This window comes from Podarcis vaucheri (genome assembly GCF_965113315.1).
Source record: "Podarcis vaucheri genome assembly, chromosome: 7".
Classification (NCBI taxonomy): domain Eukaryota; kingdom Metazoa; phylum Chordata; class Lepidosauria; order Squamata; family Lacertidae; genus Podarcis; species Podarcis vaucheri.
In genome coordinates, this window is record NC_138765.1 from 93580756 (window position 1) to 93595212 (window position 14457).

General features: G+C 51.1%; 1 protein-coding gene across 11 annotated transcripts in view; it reads left to right on the forward strand.

Annotated features, from left to right (window-relative positions):
- ANK1 (ankyrin 1) overlaps nt 1–14457 on the forward strand; it is a 189089-nt gene that overhangs the window by 121414 nt on the left and 53218 nt on the right. For 10 of the 11 annotated variants that reach the window (XR_014221487.1, XM_082229684.1, XM_082229690.1 and 7 more), the window contains exons 14-23: nt 565–762; nt 1400–1498; nt 2096–2194; nt 2432–2629; nt 5476–5574; nt 6535–6633; nt 10643–10741; nt 12359–12451; nt 12563–12635; nt 13771–13794. Coding sequence is in view for 10 of the 11 variants with exons in the window: in XM_082229684.1 (XP_082085810.1) it covers nt 565–762; nt 1400–1498; nt 2096–2194; nt 2432–2629; nt 5476–5574; nt 6535–6633; nt 10643–10741; nt 12359–12451; nt 12563–12635; nt 13771–13794 (1081 nt within the window). In the remaining variant the exon portion in view is untranslated. The remainder of the gene's footprint in view (nt 1–564; nt 763–1399; nt 1499–2095; nt 2195–2431; nt 2630–5475; nt 5575–6534; nt 6634–10642; nt 10742–12358; nt 12452–12562; nt 12636–13770; nt 13795–14457) is intronic. The other variant, XM_082229689.1, reaches the window with a different exon arrangement.

The following is a 14457-nucleotide window of genomic DNA, read 5'->3' on the forward strand; positions in this document are numbered from 1 at the left end:
GTTCAAGATCAGGAACAGGGCTTCAAGACTGCACAGAAACAGTGCAGTTGTTCTGGTGAGTCTTCCTGCCTCCCTGCCAAGCTTTTAAGCAGCGGCGGAGAACGCTTGCCACAATCCCTGTCCCTGCGACACTCTGCCCAGGGAGAAGAGTCTTCTCTGTTCTCCTGCTGGTGCCACCTTTCCCTGGGAGACATCATCAGACCATCTCACCATCTTCCCGTGGGGATACAGTCTCCCCGTCTTTAATGGTCCCTTGCTCTCTGCAAGTGAGGGAGAAGCAACCTCTGGGTGTTTCGGGGTGGTGGTGTCTAAAGGGTCTATTGCATTGTCTCTTCCTCCCACTGCTGGTCGGAAGGCTCAGAGGGTATCATGACACGGACTTTCCCTTCCTGGAATAAGATGCAAATCTAAATGCAAACATCTCTGAACTTTGTGGTGCCGATGTTGAACCAAGTAACGAGTACAAAAAGGCATATACTATGTAGGGTCCGCATACACATTTCTTTTGAGGACAGAGTGCTGTTGTCTTCATCTGAAGTGTCTTGTCCTTCTTCCCCATTGTAGGATGACCAGACCCCCCTGCACTGTGCGGCCCGCCTTGGCCACTGCACAATGGTGAAGCTGCTGCTGGAGAGCGGCGCCGACCCTAATCTGTCCACAACAGCCGGGCACACGCCCCTGCACATCACAGCACGTGAGGGCCACCTCGACTGCGCCTGCGCCCTCCTGGACAAGCAGGCTTCACAGACGGTCATGACCAAGGTAGGGAAACGGGGGCGCTGGGTCATGTTCCTTCCAAACTGCTGAAGCAAGGCCCCAGACAGCTCCCTGTGGGTGCTGCTAGCCCAGGTTGGGAGGGTCTCACCTCAGCAAAGACTTGGAGCTGCCTGAAGCCTTAGGAAGGCTGGCAGAGGCTTGACTTGGCAGTGACTCTGCCCCCACGAGGTGCTGTGTACAGTATTTAAAGGGCCTGTCCTGCTACCACATGCTGCTCTGGGGTTGTGGAGCACAAGAAGCTGCAGGGGACGCCTCTTTCAACTCGGAGGGTGATGGAAGAGCCTCATGGCCAGGCCAGGAGTAGGGCAGGGTGCCTTGAGGGGCGGGGATCAGCCTCTGAGGCAGGAGATCTGACATGCTCATCTACAGTATTGACCAAGCTGAAATTCTTTGTTCACACTTGTTTCTGCTTTAGATGTCTCCTCTCTCTCTCTCTCTCTCCTGTGCGTGCTGTGGGTGTTGCGATGCCTGTAGGGCAGGGAGTGAGCAGAGAAACCTGGACTGCTGCCTGGGTTGCCCCCCCCCCCGAGGCCTTCTTGACCCCACGCCCCCTGATCCTGCTTGACCTGTTGACTTCCTCTCCCACCCCAGACAGGCACTGATGCTCCCTGTTTCTCCCCAGAAAGGATTTACCCCTCTGCACGTTGCTTCCAAATATGGGAAAGTGGATGTGGCCAAGGTGCTGCTGGAGCACAACGCCCAGCCCAACGCAGCGGGGAAGGTGTGTATGGCGGGGGCCTTGGCGGGAGGTGCAGTGGCCCTGAGGAATTCAGACCTGGCGGTGGTCACATGTGTCTTATGTTAGTTGTACCAAGATGGGATGGGGGCAATATGCTCTCTGAAGAGTCTTTGGGTGCTTCACTTGGTGGTCCAGAATCAGCAACTGCAATGATCCCCTCCCCAATGATCAACAAAGGGGAAATACTTGGAAACTTGGGAGGAAGTGATCCTGTCCTCCTGGGTTTCATGATGCAGAGGCAAGGGAAAGCTGAGCGTAGCCAGACCTGCATTTAAAAGGAGAAATATTGAAGGCCCAAATGCAGACAATTCCAACAAGAACGAAACTGGTGTGGATGCCAAAATCAGCAGGAAGAATTCAGTGTCTTCTGTCTCTCAAATTGGTCAAAGTCTGAGTTTCCCTCCTCACAAACAATAAGCAGATTCCCCTACCAATATCCTTTCACACCCCCTTTGAACATCCATTCACGAGGAGGCTGCCTCTCAATGTATAGATCAGGGTGCTCACCTGCTATAAGGTCATGTCAGAAATTCTGGCCTAAAATAAAATGCTCAAACGCCCCTGCTCCTCTCTCTGCAGAATGGCCTCACGCCCCTGCACGTCGCTGTTCACCACAACAACCTGGACATTGTCAAAGTGCTGCTGCCCAAAGGAGCATCCCCGCACAGCGTGGCCTGGGTGAGGAGCAGGTTTTGCTTCCATGCCGCACTTCTGTCTAGGATTTAAAGATTTGAAGGGCAGCGCCATGGAGGGGAGGGCAGAGGAAACCTGAGCACAGCTGCCCCTTTCTCCTGCCTGCAGGGAGCAGCCTCAGAGGGGAGTCATGGGGTTGGCAGGAGCCACCGTTGACTCCGGCGGATCAGACTCTGGGGCTTGACTTGCCTTTGGCGGGTGGGGTGTCTCTCTCCTCTGCAGAACGGATACACCCCCCTGCACATTGCCGCCAGGCAGAACCAGATGGAGGTGGCCAGCAGCCTGCTGCAGTATGGCGCCTCCGCCAACGCCGAATCCACGCAAGCTGTGACCCCGCTGCACCTGGCGGCCCAGGAAGGCCACTCCGATATGGTGGCCCTTCTCCTCTCCAAGCAGGCCAATGGCAACTTTGGCAGCAAGGTGAGCGGAGCAAAAGGCTCCTGTGAGTGTGCAGGTGCCCTGCAGGGACAAAGTCTGCTTCCCAAGAACACAGCCCTGATAAGGCAGGAGTGGGGAACCTCAGGTGGGGGGCAAATGGCGCTCTCTGTCTGGCTCTTGGGGGGCTTCCCCACGCCTTTCTCGGTTATTTGCAATGGAGCTTCCCATCCCCCATCTGAAGCATATTTGGGGTGCAGGGTGCCTTGGAAAGGATGGGGGAGGTCTGTTGTGTGAGCAGAAGTGGTTCTTCCTACACAGCTCAGCCCAATGTGTCTTCCAACCACGATTGTGCCTGTTGCTTGATAGGATGGAGAGCTCTGTGTGTGTGTGTGTATTCAGACATGTGTATAGAAACCTCTGGCTTTTGCATTCTTGGCATGTACCCTAATGTGCAAAGGCACCTCAGAATATCAGAAGAGCCCTGCAGGATCAGGCCCATGGCCCCCTAGCCCAGCAGGGACCACCCACATATCTGGGGCAAACCAGGGAGCAGCACCTGAGCACCCGAGTGCTCTCCCCTCTTGTGGGTTCCAACAGCTGGTGTCCAGAAGCAGCACTGCCTCCGGCCATGCGCACAGGATAGAGCCGTCCTGACTAGCAGTCCATGACTTTGTCCAAACCTCTTTTAAAGCCACCCGTTAAAGGTCAAGGGTACTGTACCAATCGCTGTACCCACTGGGGCCTCTTGCTTCGAGTTCACTTCTGGCCTGCGCGACTCCTGGGCTGAGTCCTGGTGACAAGTCAAGGAGAGAAGAGGGAGTCAGCCTCTGCCAGGATAGACCAAGAAGCTGTTTTATTTCATCCTCTTCATGGAGGCTATTTCTGCCAGTGGCTTTCAACCATGGAAACTAAATAGAGCTCCCATGTTTGAGAGCAGTTTACCACTTCATTGGACAGGTGCTGGGGAAGGGGCAAAGCACAGGAGGGGGTTGGGCATAGGAACCTGCTCTTTCACCAGCCAGGAGTGATGCTCCAGGATTTCAAAGTGTTTCCCTGCCCAAGCCAGAGATGTTGGAACCGAACCTGGGACCTTCCATGCGACCAGGTGCTGCCTGCGGAGCTGCAGACTTTCCCTATTTGCCCTCCTGCTCTTCTTGAGAGAATCTTCTCTGGTCACTGTTGGATGCAGAGCAAGGCAGGAGGGGGGTCTGCTCCAGCAGGGCTGCCATCTTTGAGTCCCCCCCCCCCGCCCTAAACTTCTAAATCCGGCCCACGGAAGGTCCAGGAATCAGCGTGTTTTTACATGAGTGAAATGTGTGTTTTTATTTAAAATGCATCTCTGGGTTATTTGTGGGGCATAGGAATTTATTCATTTCTTTCCCCAAAATATAGTCTGGCCCCCCACAAGGTCTGAGGGACAGTGGACTGGCCCCCTGCTGAAAAAGGTTGCTGACCCCTGATCTAGAGCTCAGCTTGGGGACCCCAATTCCCTAATTGGGGACCCTGAGGGAACTGCTAGTAAGTTTAAGGCCTTGAGAAAGGACTTAAACAGGCAAAGAAGGGCTCCTGTGAACCCCAAATGGACACCCCAAGAAGGGGCTGCTGGCTCCCACTCTCTGCATGCAGAATTTTTCAACTTTCAATTTCAAAAATGAGGGCTGGTAAAGCGTTGTAACATGGCTTGGGAATTCAAAAGATATTTTGGTTAAATTAATATAATTTAGTTTTGCTTGGTAAGTAAAGAGTGTGTAAAATTTCATAGAAATCGCTAAGTACTTGCAGTTGTATTCTATATTCTTTCTTATCTCTTATATATTTTTATTTAGCATTACCTGACATTTTCAGAAGGTAACATTAAAATTATTGGGTTTCCCAAAAGCCGTTTTTGTGCTTCTTCTATTGTAGACTTACCAAGCTAAATTTTGTCCAATCACAAAAATAATAGCAGATTGGAACTCCTCAAGCTCCAAAGCATATTTTTAATAGCAATAATAATAATAATAATAATAATAATAATAATAATAATAATAATAATAATTTATACCCCACCCTCCCCAGCCAAGGCCGGGCTCAGAGCGGCTTACAAGCAATAATAAAAACAAGTTGAATGATTGCAACTTAAAAACAAAATTAAAATACAACATTAAAATATTGACATATTAAAATGTAGCTTCATCGCAGGAGAAGGAAAAGAAAAAAGAAAGAGAGGGAGGGAATCAAATTGGCTCCAAGCCAAAGGCCAGGCGGAACAACTCTGTCTTACAGGCCATGCGGGAAGAAATCAGAAATTTAACACCCCTTACTGAAGAAATCCCCCAAATTTAAGACTCCAGACCTTTTACCATTAGGAAAGTATCAGGGAAATTCACTAAATGGTGTGGGGCAAATGAGCAATGGGAAGGTGTAGAATTGCAGTGCAAGGAAATCAGGATGAAAACAGGATGAATGCTTGTTGTTATTTAGCCATCCACCCCCCCCCCAACCAATCAATAAAGAGCAGGCGTCGCTCTTCCAGATGCCATATTCAAGCCTCTGGGAGTCTTACATCATCATCATCATCATCGTCATCATCATCATCATCATTTATTTATACCCCACCCATCTGGCTGGGTTTCGCCGGCCACTCTGGGCGGCCTCCAACAGAATAAAAAGCACAATAGCACATCAAACATTAAAAACTACACCAAACAGGGCTGCCTTCAGATCTCAGATAGTTGTTTATTTCCTTGACATCTGATGGGAGGGTGTTCCACAGGGTGTTTCTCAGTGCCACTACTGAGAAGGCTCTCTGCCTAGAAAGCTGGGAGGGCCCTAGCAGTGGTTCCCGGTGCCTGCCCACCTCCCCACGGAACCCTCTGTGGGTAACCTGGCTCTTGCTTGTCTTCCAGAGCGGCCTCACCCCCCTCCACCTGGTGGCTCAGGAGGGGCATGTCCAAGTGGCAGACGTCCTCCTCCGGGCCGGAGTTCGAGTGGATGCAACAACGCGGGTGAGTCCCCTCGAATGCCATGGCATCCTCCATCAGACAGAGAGGCCCAGAGTCTAGAGTGTCCTTTCTGGTCTGGCTGGCACTGGTGACCATTGTGGTCCAGAACACCTGGAGGGCCCAAGTTGGAGAAGGCTGTGCTACGCCATTTGTAGGCTCCAGGTATCTCCTGTGCTTGGGAAGCGGAAGGGACCACCACCAGAACACCATAGCTTTCCAGGGTGCTTTCCAGATGCTGCTGGACTACAGCTCCCATCATCCTTTACCGCTGGTCATGCTGCCTGTGGCTGATGGGAACAGTGGTCCAACCACACCCAGAGAGCGCAAAGCTGGGGAAAGCTCCTACAGCACATGCCTACAGGACCTAAGCTAGCCAGGGTTGCTGGTGGCAGAGAGACCGGGGCAAGCCAACAGTCAGCCACATGAAGCAAGTGGAATTAACTCTTTATCAGGAAAAACAGAATCTGCACAGGAGTGCCAGGCCTAAAGAGCACAGCAGCACGCCCTTGGTCGCTCTTGCCCTCATGAGATAATTGTGGAGACTGAAGGTCCTCACCTTCCCACAAGTGCCTCAGTTCCCTCCTCTGCAGGGTTTTCTTGAAGCAATCTGAGGCTGTGCCTGTGTGGTGCCAATTTCTCCTCTGCCCTCTTCATGCCTCTCCTGGTTCTGGGAGACCAGCAGGGAGGGGAGCTTGTTGCAGCAGGAGGGGGAGCTACTTGTTAATCCTCACCAGCTGGACTCCTCTCTGCCTCTGGACCTCCTCCCTCCCTCCTGCTTCAGCTTCTGTCCCTGATTCTGGACTCTCTGCCACAAACTCTCCCTGCCCGCTAAGCTCTGTTACCTCTTCCACTTCCGACCCCTCCTCTTCCCAGTCTGCTCCCTCGTCTCCCTCTAACCATTCATTGTCACCCCACCACCAAGCCTTGACCTGAAAGTCTGCCCTTTTTATATGTGCCTCGCAGATGGGCTATACTCCGCTGCACGTGGCTTCTCACTACGGGAACATCAAACTGGTGAAGTTTCTGCTGCAGCATCACGCGGATGTGAATTCAAAGACCAAGGTATGGAAAGACTCTTGAAGGCATCCTTTCTCAAGCATCATCCCTGACTGCTGCTCCTGCTGGTTATGGATGATGGGAGTGGTAGTCAAACAATATCTGGGAACCTAAGTTTGAGAAAGGCTGCTATGATCACTTGTTTGTCTTTCTTATTTTTATTTCTGTCTGTTTGGTTTATAAGAATTCTGTTATTATTTGTTGTATGGTCACTCATCATTAAATGTCCCAAGGATGGCTGACAAGCAAGACAAATTCATTTCATTTATTTATTTTAATAAAAATTGTAACCATTTGATTGTAAAACAAACAAACCTCACAAAGTGGCTTATGAAATCAGTGATAGACTAAAAACAGATTAAAGCACATGTCAACATTCTACACATCTGGTAAAAGGTAAAGGTAAAGGGACCCCTGACCATTAGGTCCAGTCGTGACCGACTCTGGGGTTGCGGCGCTCATCTCGCTTTATTGGCCGAGGGAGCCGGCATACAGCTTCCGGGTCATGTGGCCAGCATGACTAAGCCTCTTCTGGCAAACCAGAGCAGCGCACGGAAATGCCATTTACCTTCCCGCTGGAGCGGTACCTATTTATCTACTTGCACTTCGTGCTTTCGAACTGCTAGGTTGGCAGGAGCAGGGACTGAGCAACGGGAGCTCACCCCGTCATGGGCGTTCGAACCGCTGACCTTCTGATCGGCAGGTCCTAGGCTCAGTGGTTTAACCTACAGCGCCACCCGCGTCCCTACACATCTGGTAGGCTTGCCTAAATAAAAATGTTTTTAGCAGGAGCCAGAAGGAGTGCAGTGAAGGTCCCTGCCTGCTGTCAATAGGCAGGGAGTTCCAAAGTGTAGGTGCTGCCACAGTTAAATATTGATTTTTAGAAATGTGGAACATATATTATTTGGTGCCTGTAACAGTGCCAGTTCTGTAGATCAAAGCGATCAAGAAGGCATCCATGGGGTAAGATGACCTGTGCATGCCTTACATCTGGATCCTGCTCTCGGAACACTCATTATCCGAAACTTCAGTTATCCAAACAGAAAGAATTAGAGCCAAAGTTCACTCCATGAATGACTGAGTTGGACTAGATGACACTTGAGGTCCCTTCCAGCTCTGCAATCCTGTGATTCTATGATGGAGCAGGAGAGATCAGGAAAACCTGCTTTTCCTTTGTTTGGCTTTTGCTGATTGGCTGCAGCAGTTTCAGGCAGGAACCATGGAGGGAAGGAGAACAGACAAATCACAGATTAGAAATATTCCCATAGGAAATACTGGGAAATAATAATAATAATAATAATAAATTTTATTTATATCCCGCCCTCCCCAGCCGAAGCCGGGCTCAGGGCGGCTAACAACAATCAAATAATCAGACAGTAAAATAGTTACACAATCTAAAAATATTTCATTATAAAAATTTATTAAATCAAATTGAAGGCAACCAATTAAGCAAAATTCTGTGCAGGTTGCCAGGGGAGGGAGTCAGGCTGGGCCCTGACCAAAGGCCTGGCGGAACAACTCTGTCTTGCAGGCCCTGCGGAAAGATGTCAGGTCCCGCAGGGCCCTAGTCTCTTGTGACAGAGCATTTCACCAGTTTGGAGCCGCAGCCGAGAAGGCCCTGGCTCTAGTTGAGGCCAGCCTAACCTCTCTGAGGCCTGGGACCTTGAGGGTGTTATTATTTGCAGACCGTAGGTTTCTCTGTGGGGCATACCAGGAGAGGCGGTCCCGTAGGTACGAGGGTCCTAGGCCGTATAGGGATAACCAGCTCATTATGCAAACCCTCGCATGACAAATCATTTCCTGGGGACGCATTGTGCTCAGAAAGTGGGGCCTGTCCTCTTGGCCTTGCTGGTGTGTTTATGGATGGGTGTGAGAGGGAGGGGGCTGGCCTTGCCCATTTTGCATTGGCTCCCCTTCCCACTGGCCTGGGCACTCCAGAAGGTGAGTCATGAGTCCGCAGGCCTGTCAGGCTAGAAAGGATTCTGCGCCCTTCCTAACACCCTGCTTCTCAGGGGCTGCCCTCTGTCTCCTGGGAAGCCAGCAAGTGGCAGGAGGGCCACAGTCCTTCCTTGTTCTTTGTCCGCAGCAACAGGTATCCAGAAAGAGGGCAGGAGAGGAATTTGTTTCAGGTCACACTTAAAGTTGGAACTATCTACCGTATTTTGCGCCCCATAGGACGCTCCGGCCCATAGGACGCACCTAGTTTTTTGGGGGGGAAATAAAGGGGGGAAAATTATTTCCCCCCCAGGTGCGGGGCTGGAAGAACCAGGTCGGGGAACAGTGGGAAGGCACGCTCTGCCTCCCTGCTGTCCCCCGAGCTTGTGGGGCTGGTGATGGGGAGAAGTGCGCTGATCCCGGGACTGCAGGCAGCTCTGCGCAACCCTCGGAGCCGGTCTCCCGAGGGTTTGCGCAGAGCTTCCTGAAGCCTGGAGAGCGAGAGGGGCCGGTGCGCACTGACCCCTCTCGCTCTCCAGGCTTCAGCGAAAGCCTGCATTCACCCCATAGGACGCACACACATTTCCCCTTCATTTTTGGAGGGGGAAAAGTGCATCCTATAGGGCGAAAAATACGGTAATTAGCACTTTAGGAATCCATTTATGTACGAAAACACACCCATCCTTCAAAATTTGCACTTCTCCAAATTATGCAACACACTCTCTGGCCACATTCTGTGGACAAAAATGCGTATAATAGTGAAAACAGTTTAAAGAAATGCATTCTCTTAGGGAAGATTGCTTAGCAGAAATGTGTCTGTTAGGTAAAATTGTATACAAAAGACCGTGTATATTAGGGAAGTTTCCCACTAAAATGTTAATGAGCCTTATTGACTTTAAAAATAATAATTGCAAGGTGATTTGGATATTTGGATAACTGAACATAAGACGGCAGAAAAGGAGAAATTGAGGAAACTCCAAATAGGCAGTATGCCTGCCTGTGTGCATTGAAGGTTCCATCTATTTGTTAGGGTTCAGCTGATCATCTTCTTCTCCTCTAGAAATTCATCCAGTCCTTCTTTGAAAGCCTTCTAAGCCAGTGACCATCACCACAAATTGGTGGCAGCGAATTCAAAAAAACCAACTCTCTGTTGTTGTGTGAAGCACTTTTCCTTCATCTGCTGCCAGTCATATTCCCTTGGTGTCCTGGGTGTTAGGAGAGAAGCATGTCTGCCGCCCTTCCCCCTGCTTGCTTGCCTGTTTTCTAAATTGTGGCACCCCAAACCCTTTATCCTTTGGGGTGAAGAAAGTGCTCCTGCCTCTTGATTATATTGACTACCTTGGGATGAGGAATTTGTCCCCATCCTGGTTCATTTGAGTTTGACACTCCTGGCCTGAAACCAACACAAAATGAAACCATCACTCACATCGGTTAAGTAAAAAGCAAAGTTGGCCACATTGGTTCCTACGATGAAAATCCACAGTTAGGATTCAGTCATCAATCTCCATTTTCAACCTGCAGCTACAAGCTGGCTTCATGGGTGCAATATCCTGTCTAATTTTTGCCCCCCCCCTTTCCTTATTTGTTTTCCTTGAAACACCCCCCTTCACTTCTTGCTTTGTGCAACACCTTCCCTGATGAAGAGTTCTGGAGAACTCCAAAGCTTGCTGCCCTTTGCGGGGAAGGAGGGACTGCAGCTCACTCTGCCCCCCCCCCCGAAGCTCCCAGCAAGTTCAACCCCCCCCCCGGCATCTCCAGGGAAGGCTGGGGGGGCTCCTGCTTGGCTCCCCGGGGAACCTCTGCCAGTCAGGGCAGACAATACTGAGCCTTGCCGAACCAGTTTCCTAGGTTCCTGCCATCATTGGTCCTCGTAAAGGTGTGCTTACACTATGCCTTTAAAGCACTTTCTTTCCCCAACGAATTCTGGGCCCTCACAGAGCTAGTTCCCAGCAGCCCTCAGCCAACTTCAGTGCCCAGAATTCTTTGAGAGAGAGAACATGCTTGGGGTATGCTTTATAAAGCTAAATGCCATCGCAAGCTGTTCCTGGGTGTACTCGTTTTCTTTCTCTTTCTCTCCCAGCTGGGATACACTCCTCTGCACCAAGCGGCCCAGCAAGGGCACACCGACATCGTGACCCTCCTGCTCAAGCATGGTGCCTCGCCCAATGAAGTCAGCTCGGTGAGTGTGTGGGCTCCTGAGGGCCTGGGCATTGGGGCTGCTGCAGGGTCCTCGGCTGGAGGCTCATGCCACACCCACCCCATCCATTCCCGAGTCCTTGGCTTCCCCTGGAGCGGAGATTCCTGCGTTGCAGGGGGCTGGATTGGACGACCCTTGCGAACCCGTCTATGATTCCCTCCCCCCAAGGAATTCTGAGAGCTGTCGTTTGTTAAGGGCGCTGGCAGTTATTAGGAGACCCCTGTTTCTTTCACCGAGTTACACTTTTCTGAGTCCCCCGCAAAGGGGGATTTGGGGGGGGGGTTAAACTACTCTGGGAACTGAAGTTCTGTGAGGGGAACGGAGGCCTCTCTCAGCACCCTTCACAAACTATAGTTCCCAGGATTCTTTGGGGGAACCACGGCTGTTGAGGTGGCTTCATGGTGCTGTAACTGGATGGTGCTGGTGTGGCCAGGCTGGGGTCACCTGGTGCTTCTCCCAGTGTTGCTGCTATCGCTACAGAAAGAGGCAGTCAAATCCTGGACTGCAATACTTCCACGGGGTGGGGGGGGGTGGGGGGTGGGCAGGCATAATTTTGAATGCTCACACATAAACAATCCATGCATGCAGAAAGCTAGTATAAGGTACACCTTATATAGTGTAAGGTAGAACAGTTAAGTTTAGCCTTCTCCCTTACAAAGAGGCTGTCTACCAGCTCCATCTGGTACGCCGGATGAGACCCTGCCTCCCTGTGTACTGTCTCGCCAGAGGCTGCGGAGACCACAGATCTTCACTGGCTCCCAGTATGTTTCTGAGCACAATTCAAAGTGTTGGTGCTGACCCTTTAAGACCTAAACAGCCTCAAAGGCCCAGTAGACCTGAAGGAGCGTCTCCACCCCCATCGTCCAGCCCGGACACCAGAGTCTGTCTGTGAGGGCCTTCTGGCGGTTCCCTCACTGAGAGAAGTGAAGCTACAGGGAACTAGAGAGAGGGCCTTATTGGTAGTGGCACCCGCCCTGTGGAACAGCCCCCTTCAAGGAAATAAACAACAATCTGACTCTTAGAAGACATCTGAAGGCAGTCCTGTAAAGGGAAGTTTTTAATGATTGATGTTTGATTATGCCTTTATATGTGTTGGAAGCCACCCAGAGTGGCTGGGGCAAAATATGTCAGATAGATGGGGTACAGAATAATAATAATAATAATAATAATAATAATAATAATAATAATAATAATAATTTATTAGAGGCAGGAAGAATCCTTGGTCACATTTGTAGCATACATTAAAAATATATTGATACAACTTTTTAAAATCATGGCTTCCACTCTTGCAAAGAATTCTGGGAGCTGTAGTTCGCTGAGGGTGAAGAGAGTTCTTAGGAGCTCCCTAATTCCCATTTCAGAGCTACAGTTCCCTCTGCACTGAGATTTTCAGTGGCTGAAGTGTGGGTTTCATTGCCCAGAAAAGCTCCTGGCCCTTCCCCATTATGCAACTTGAATGCAAGTTTGCATACTTTTTGCAAATTGCTAAATTCAGCTTTTTGGTGCAAAAAAAGGTAGATATTTACACACAGGCCTGACCTGAGGATTGTATGCTGTTGGCTGAGTGGTTTTCTCCCACATGCCCGCTTCTCTCTGCAGAATGGGGCCACACCTCTGGCCATTGCCAAGCGTCTGGGCTACATTTCTGTGACTGATGTGCTGAAAATTGTCACTGATGAGTCCAGCTTCTTGGTGAGTCCCCCAGTCAAGCCTGACCTGGGGTTGGAGGGTGGGGTGGGGAGGGGGGGCACTGCTGTGATGACCCTGAAGCTGTGCTCCCGCCTGACCTGTTGCCTCTTGCAGTCATTCAGTGACAAGCACCACATGAGTTTACCAGAGACGGTGGACGAGATCCTGGATGTGTCCGAAGACGAAGGTGCGTTTCCGGCTTCCCCCGTGCTTGGGGCTGCTCTGGGAGGGAGATAGGGGAACGAGTGTGACAGAGGCTGTGCACACACCAAAGCGCATTCTCCACCCACCCCAAGAAACTTGGGAACTGCAGTTTTCCCCTCACAGAGCTATAGTTCCCAGCACCCCTCAAAGGACAGTTCTCGGAAATCTTTGGGAAGTTGTGTGCACAGCCTGAATCCTGCCCTCCTTGCACCAGGTGCCAGCTTTTCCTGTTTAATGGCTGCATTGGGTATTTTTTGGTAGAAAAGAGGACTGAACTGAAACGGAACATTCCGCAACCTTTCTCTCCCTGCTTGATTTTATCTGCCACTCCTCCTGCTTGCCCAGATCCATTTCCCTACCTGCCCCCCCCCCAGCATAAGCATAAGTAGCCTCTATTTTTCAAGCCTTCACAAATTTGGAAATAAGTTTGTGACGGTGCCTCCACTTCCTTTTTGAATTCAGCTTACAGTAGCTTGGAGAACATGACCAGTAAGGCTTGCTTTCTGCACAGCTTAGAGCAGTTCAAGTCCCTGCAAAAGGAGGCGCCACCAGCGGGTCTCTGCGTTTGCCTCAATCCCAGGAGAGCACATCAAAAGCACAGAATAGGGCAGTGAGAATCCTGAGAATCTTCGGCTTAGATTATTGTTTTGAAACAAGTTTCTGGCCCATATGAAGGCCTAGATTTTATGTTGTGAATCAAATAAATACATAAGATGTGCTTGAAATTGCTTGAGGAAGTGCCTGCTGAATCTTAGAAGCCAGAGGTGAAGCTGCATAGGGGCACTCGGTGTTCATAGATTTGTAGAGCTGGAAAGTGACCCTAGCGACCATCTAGTCCAACCCCCTGCAGTGCAGGGCTCACAGCTGAATAGCAGGCATGGATCTCCTGCCTGGCTGCCATCAGGGACGGGGCCTTCTTTCCCCAAGATACCTGCCTCCCGCCTCTCTCAGAATGATGCCAAACACCAGCCCACCTTGGGACAGGCGGCCTGGCAGGTGTTTGGTTTTGAGCTGAGGCACAGAGGGTGCCAGGCCCGCCACCACGTACTTGTGCATTTGCGCCCACCAACCTGGAGTGCACCGTTCAAACCTGCTCTTCTTTTTTTCTTGCTTTCCAGGCACGGCTCACATAACTCTCCTGGGTACGGACTGTGTGTTGCTGTTGTGGGCTTGGCTCACCCGCCCAACCCATCTGCCCCATTCCACCCCACACGGACCCACCAGGCCTCACATGCCTCCATCCCATGCCGCCCTTGGCTTCCCAGGGGGCCAGCTCGCCCACCTGCCCACTCATTGTGTCTGTGGCTGTGAGGGTGGCGTGGGGAAGGGGGCTGCATGAGAGAGCCCTCACCCATATGGCTGCTGAGCTCTGCTGCACACTGGTCCACAGGTGGGAGGCACGCCAGGGCATCTGTGCCAGGGCTTAGAGAGCTATCCCAGGAAGAAACCTGGGCTTTTGCCTGTCTCCCATAGAAGGGAACCATCTCCTTTTGCTCTCGGACTCCCCTTGCTGCTGACCATCACTCCTGAATCCACTTCTCCCCCTCTTTCCACATTTGCGTTTCCACCTCACTTCCCATCTCCTTCAAGGATCGGAGGAGTCGCTTAAGTGGGAGGGAAGACAGCACAAGGATCTGAGCCACATCCCCCCCACCTCCCTGCTTTCCTTGAAGATGGTGACAACGACCCATCCTTCCCAGTAACTCACCAGCTCTCAGCAGCTCCTCCTTCCTCCACCCCACCCCTGCACTGTGGACCAAACTACATGTGGCCACAAATGCAGGGCACCCCCACCCCCTCCCAAA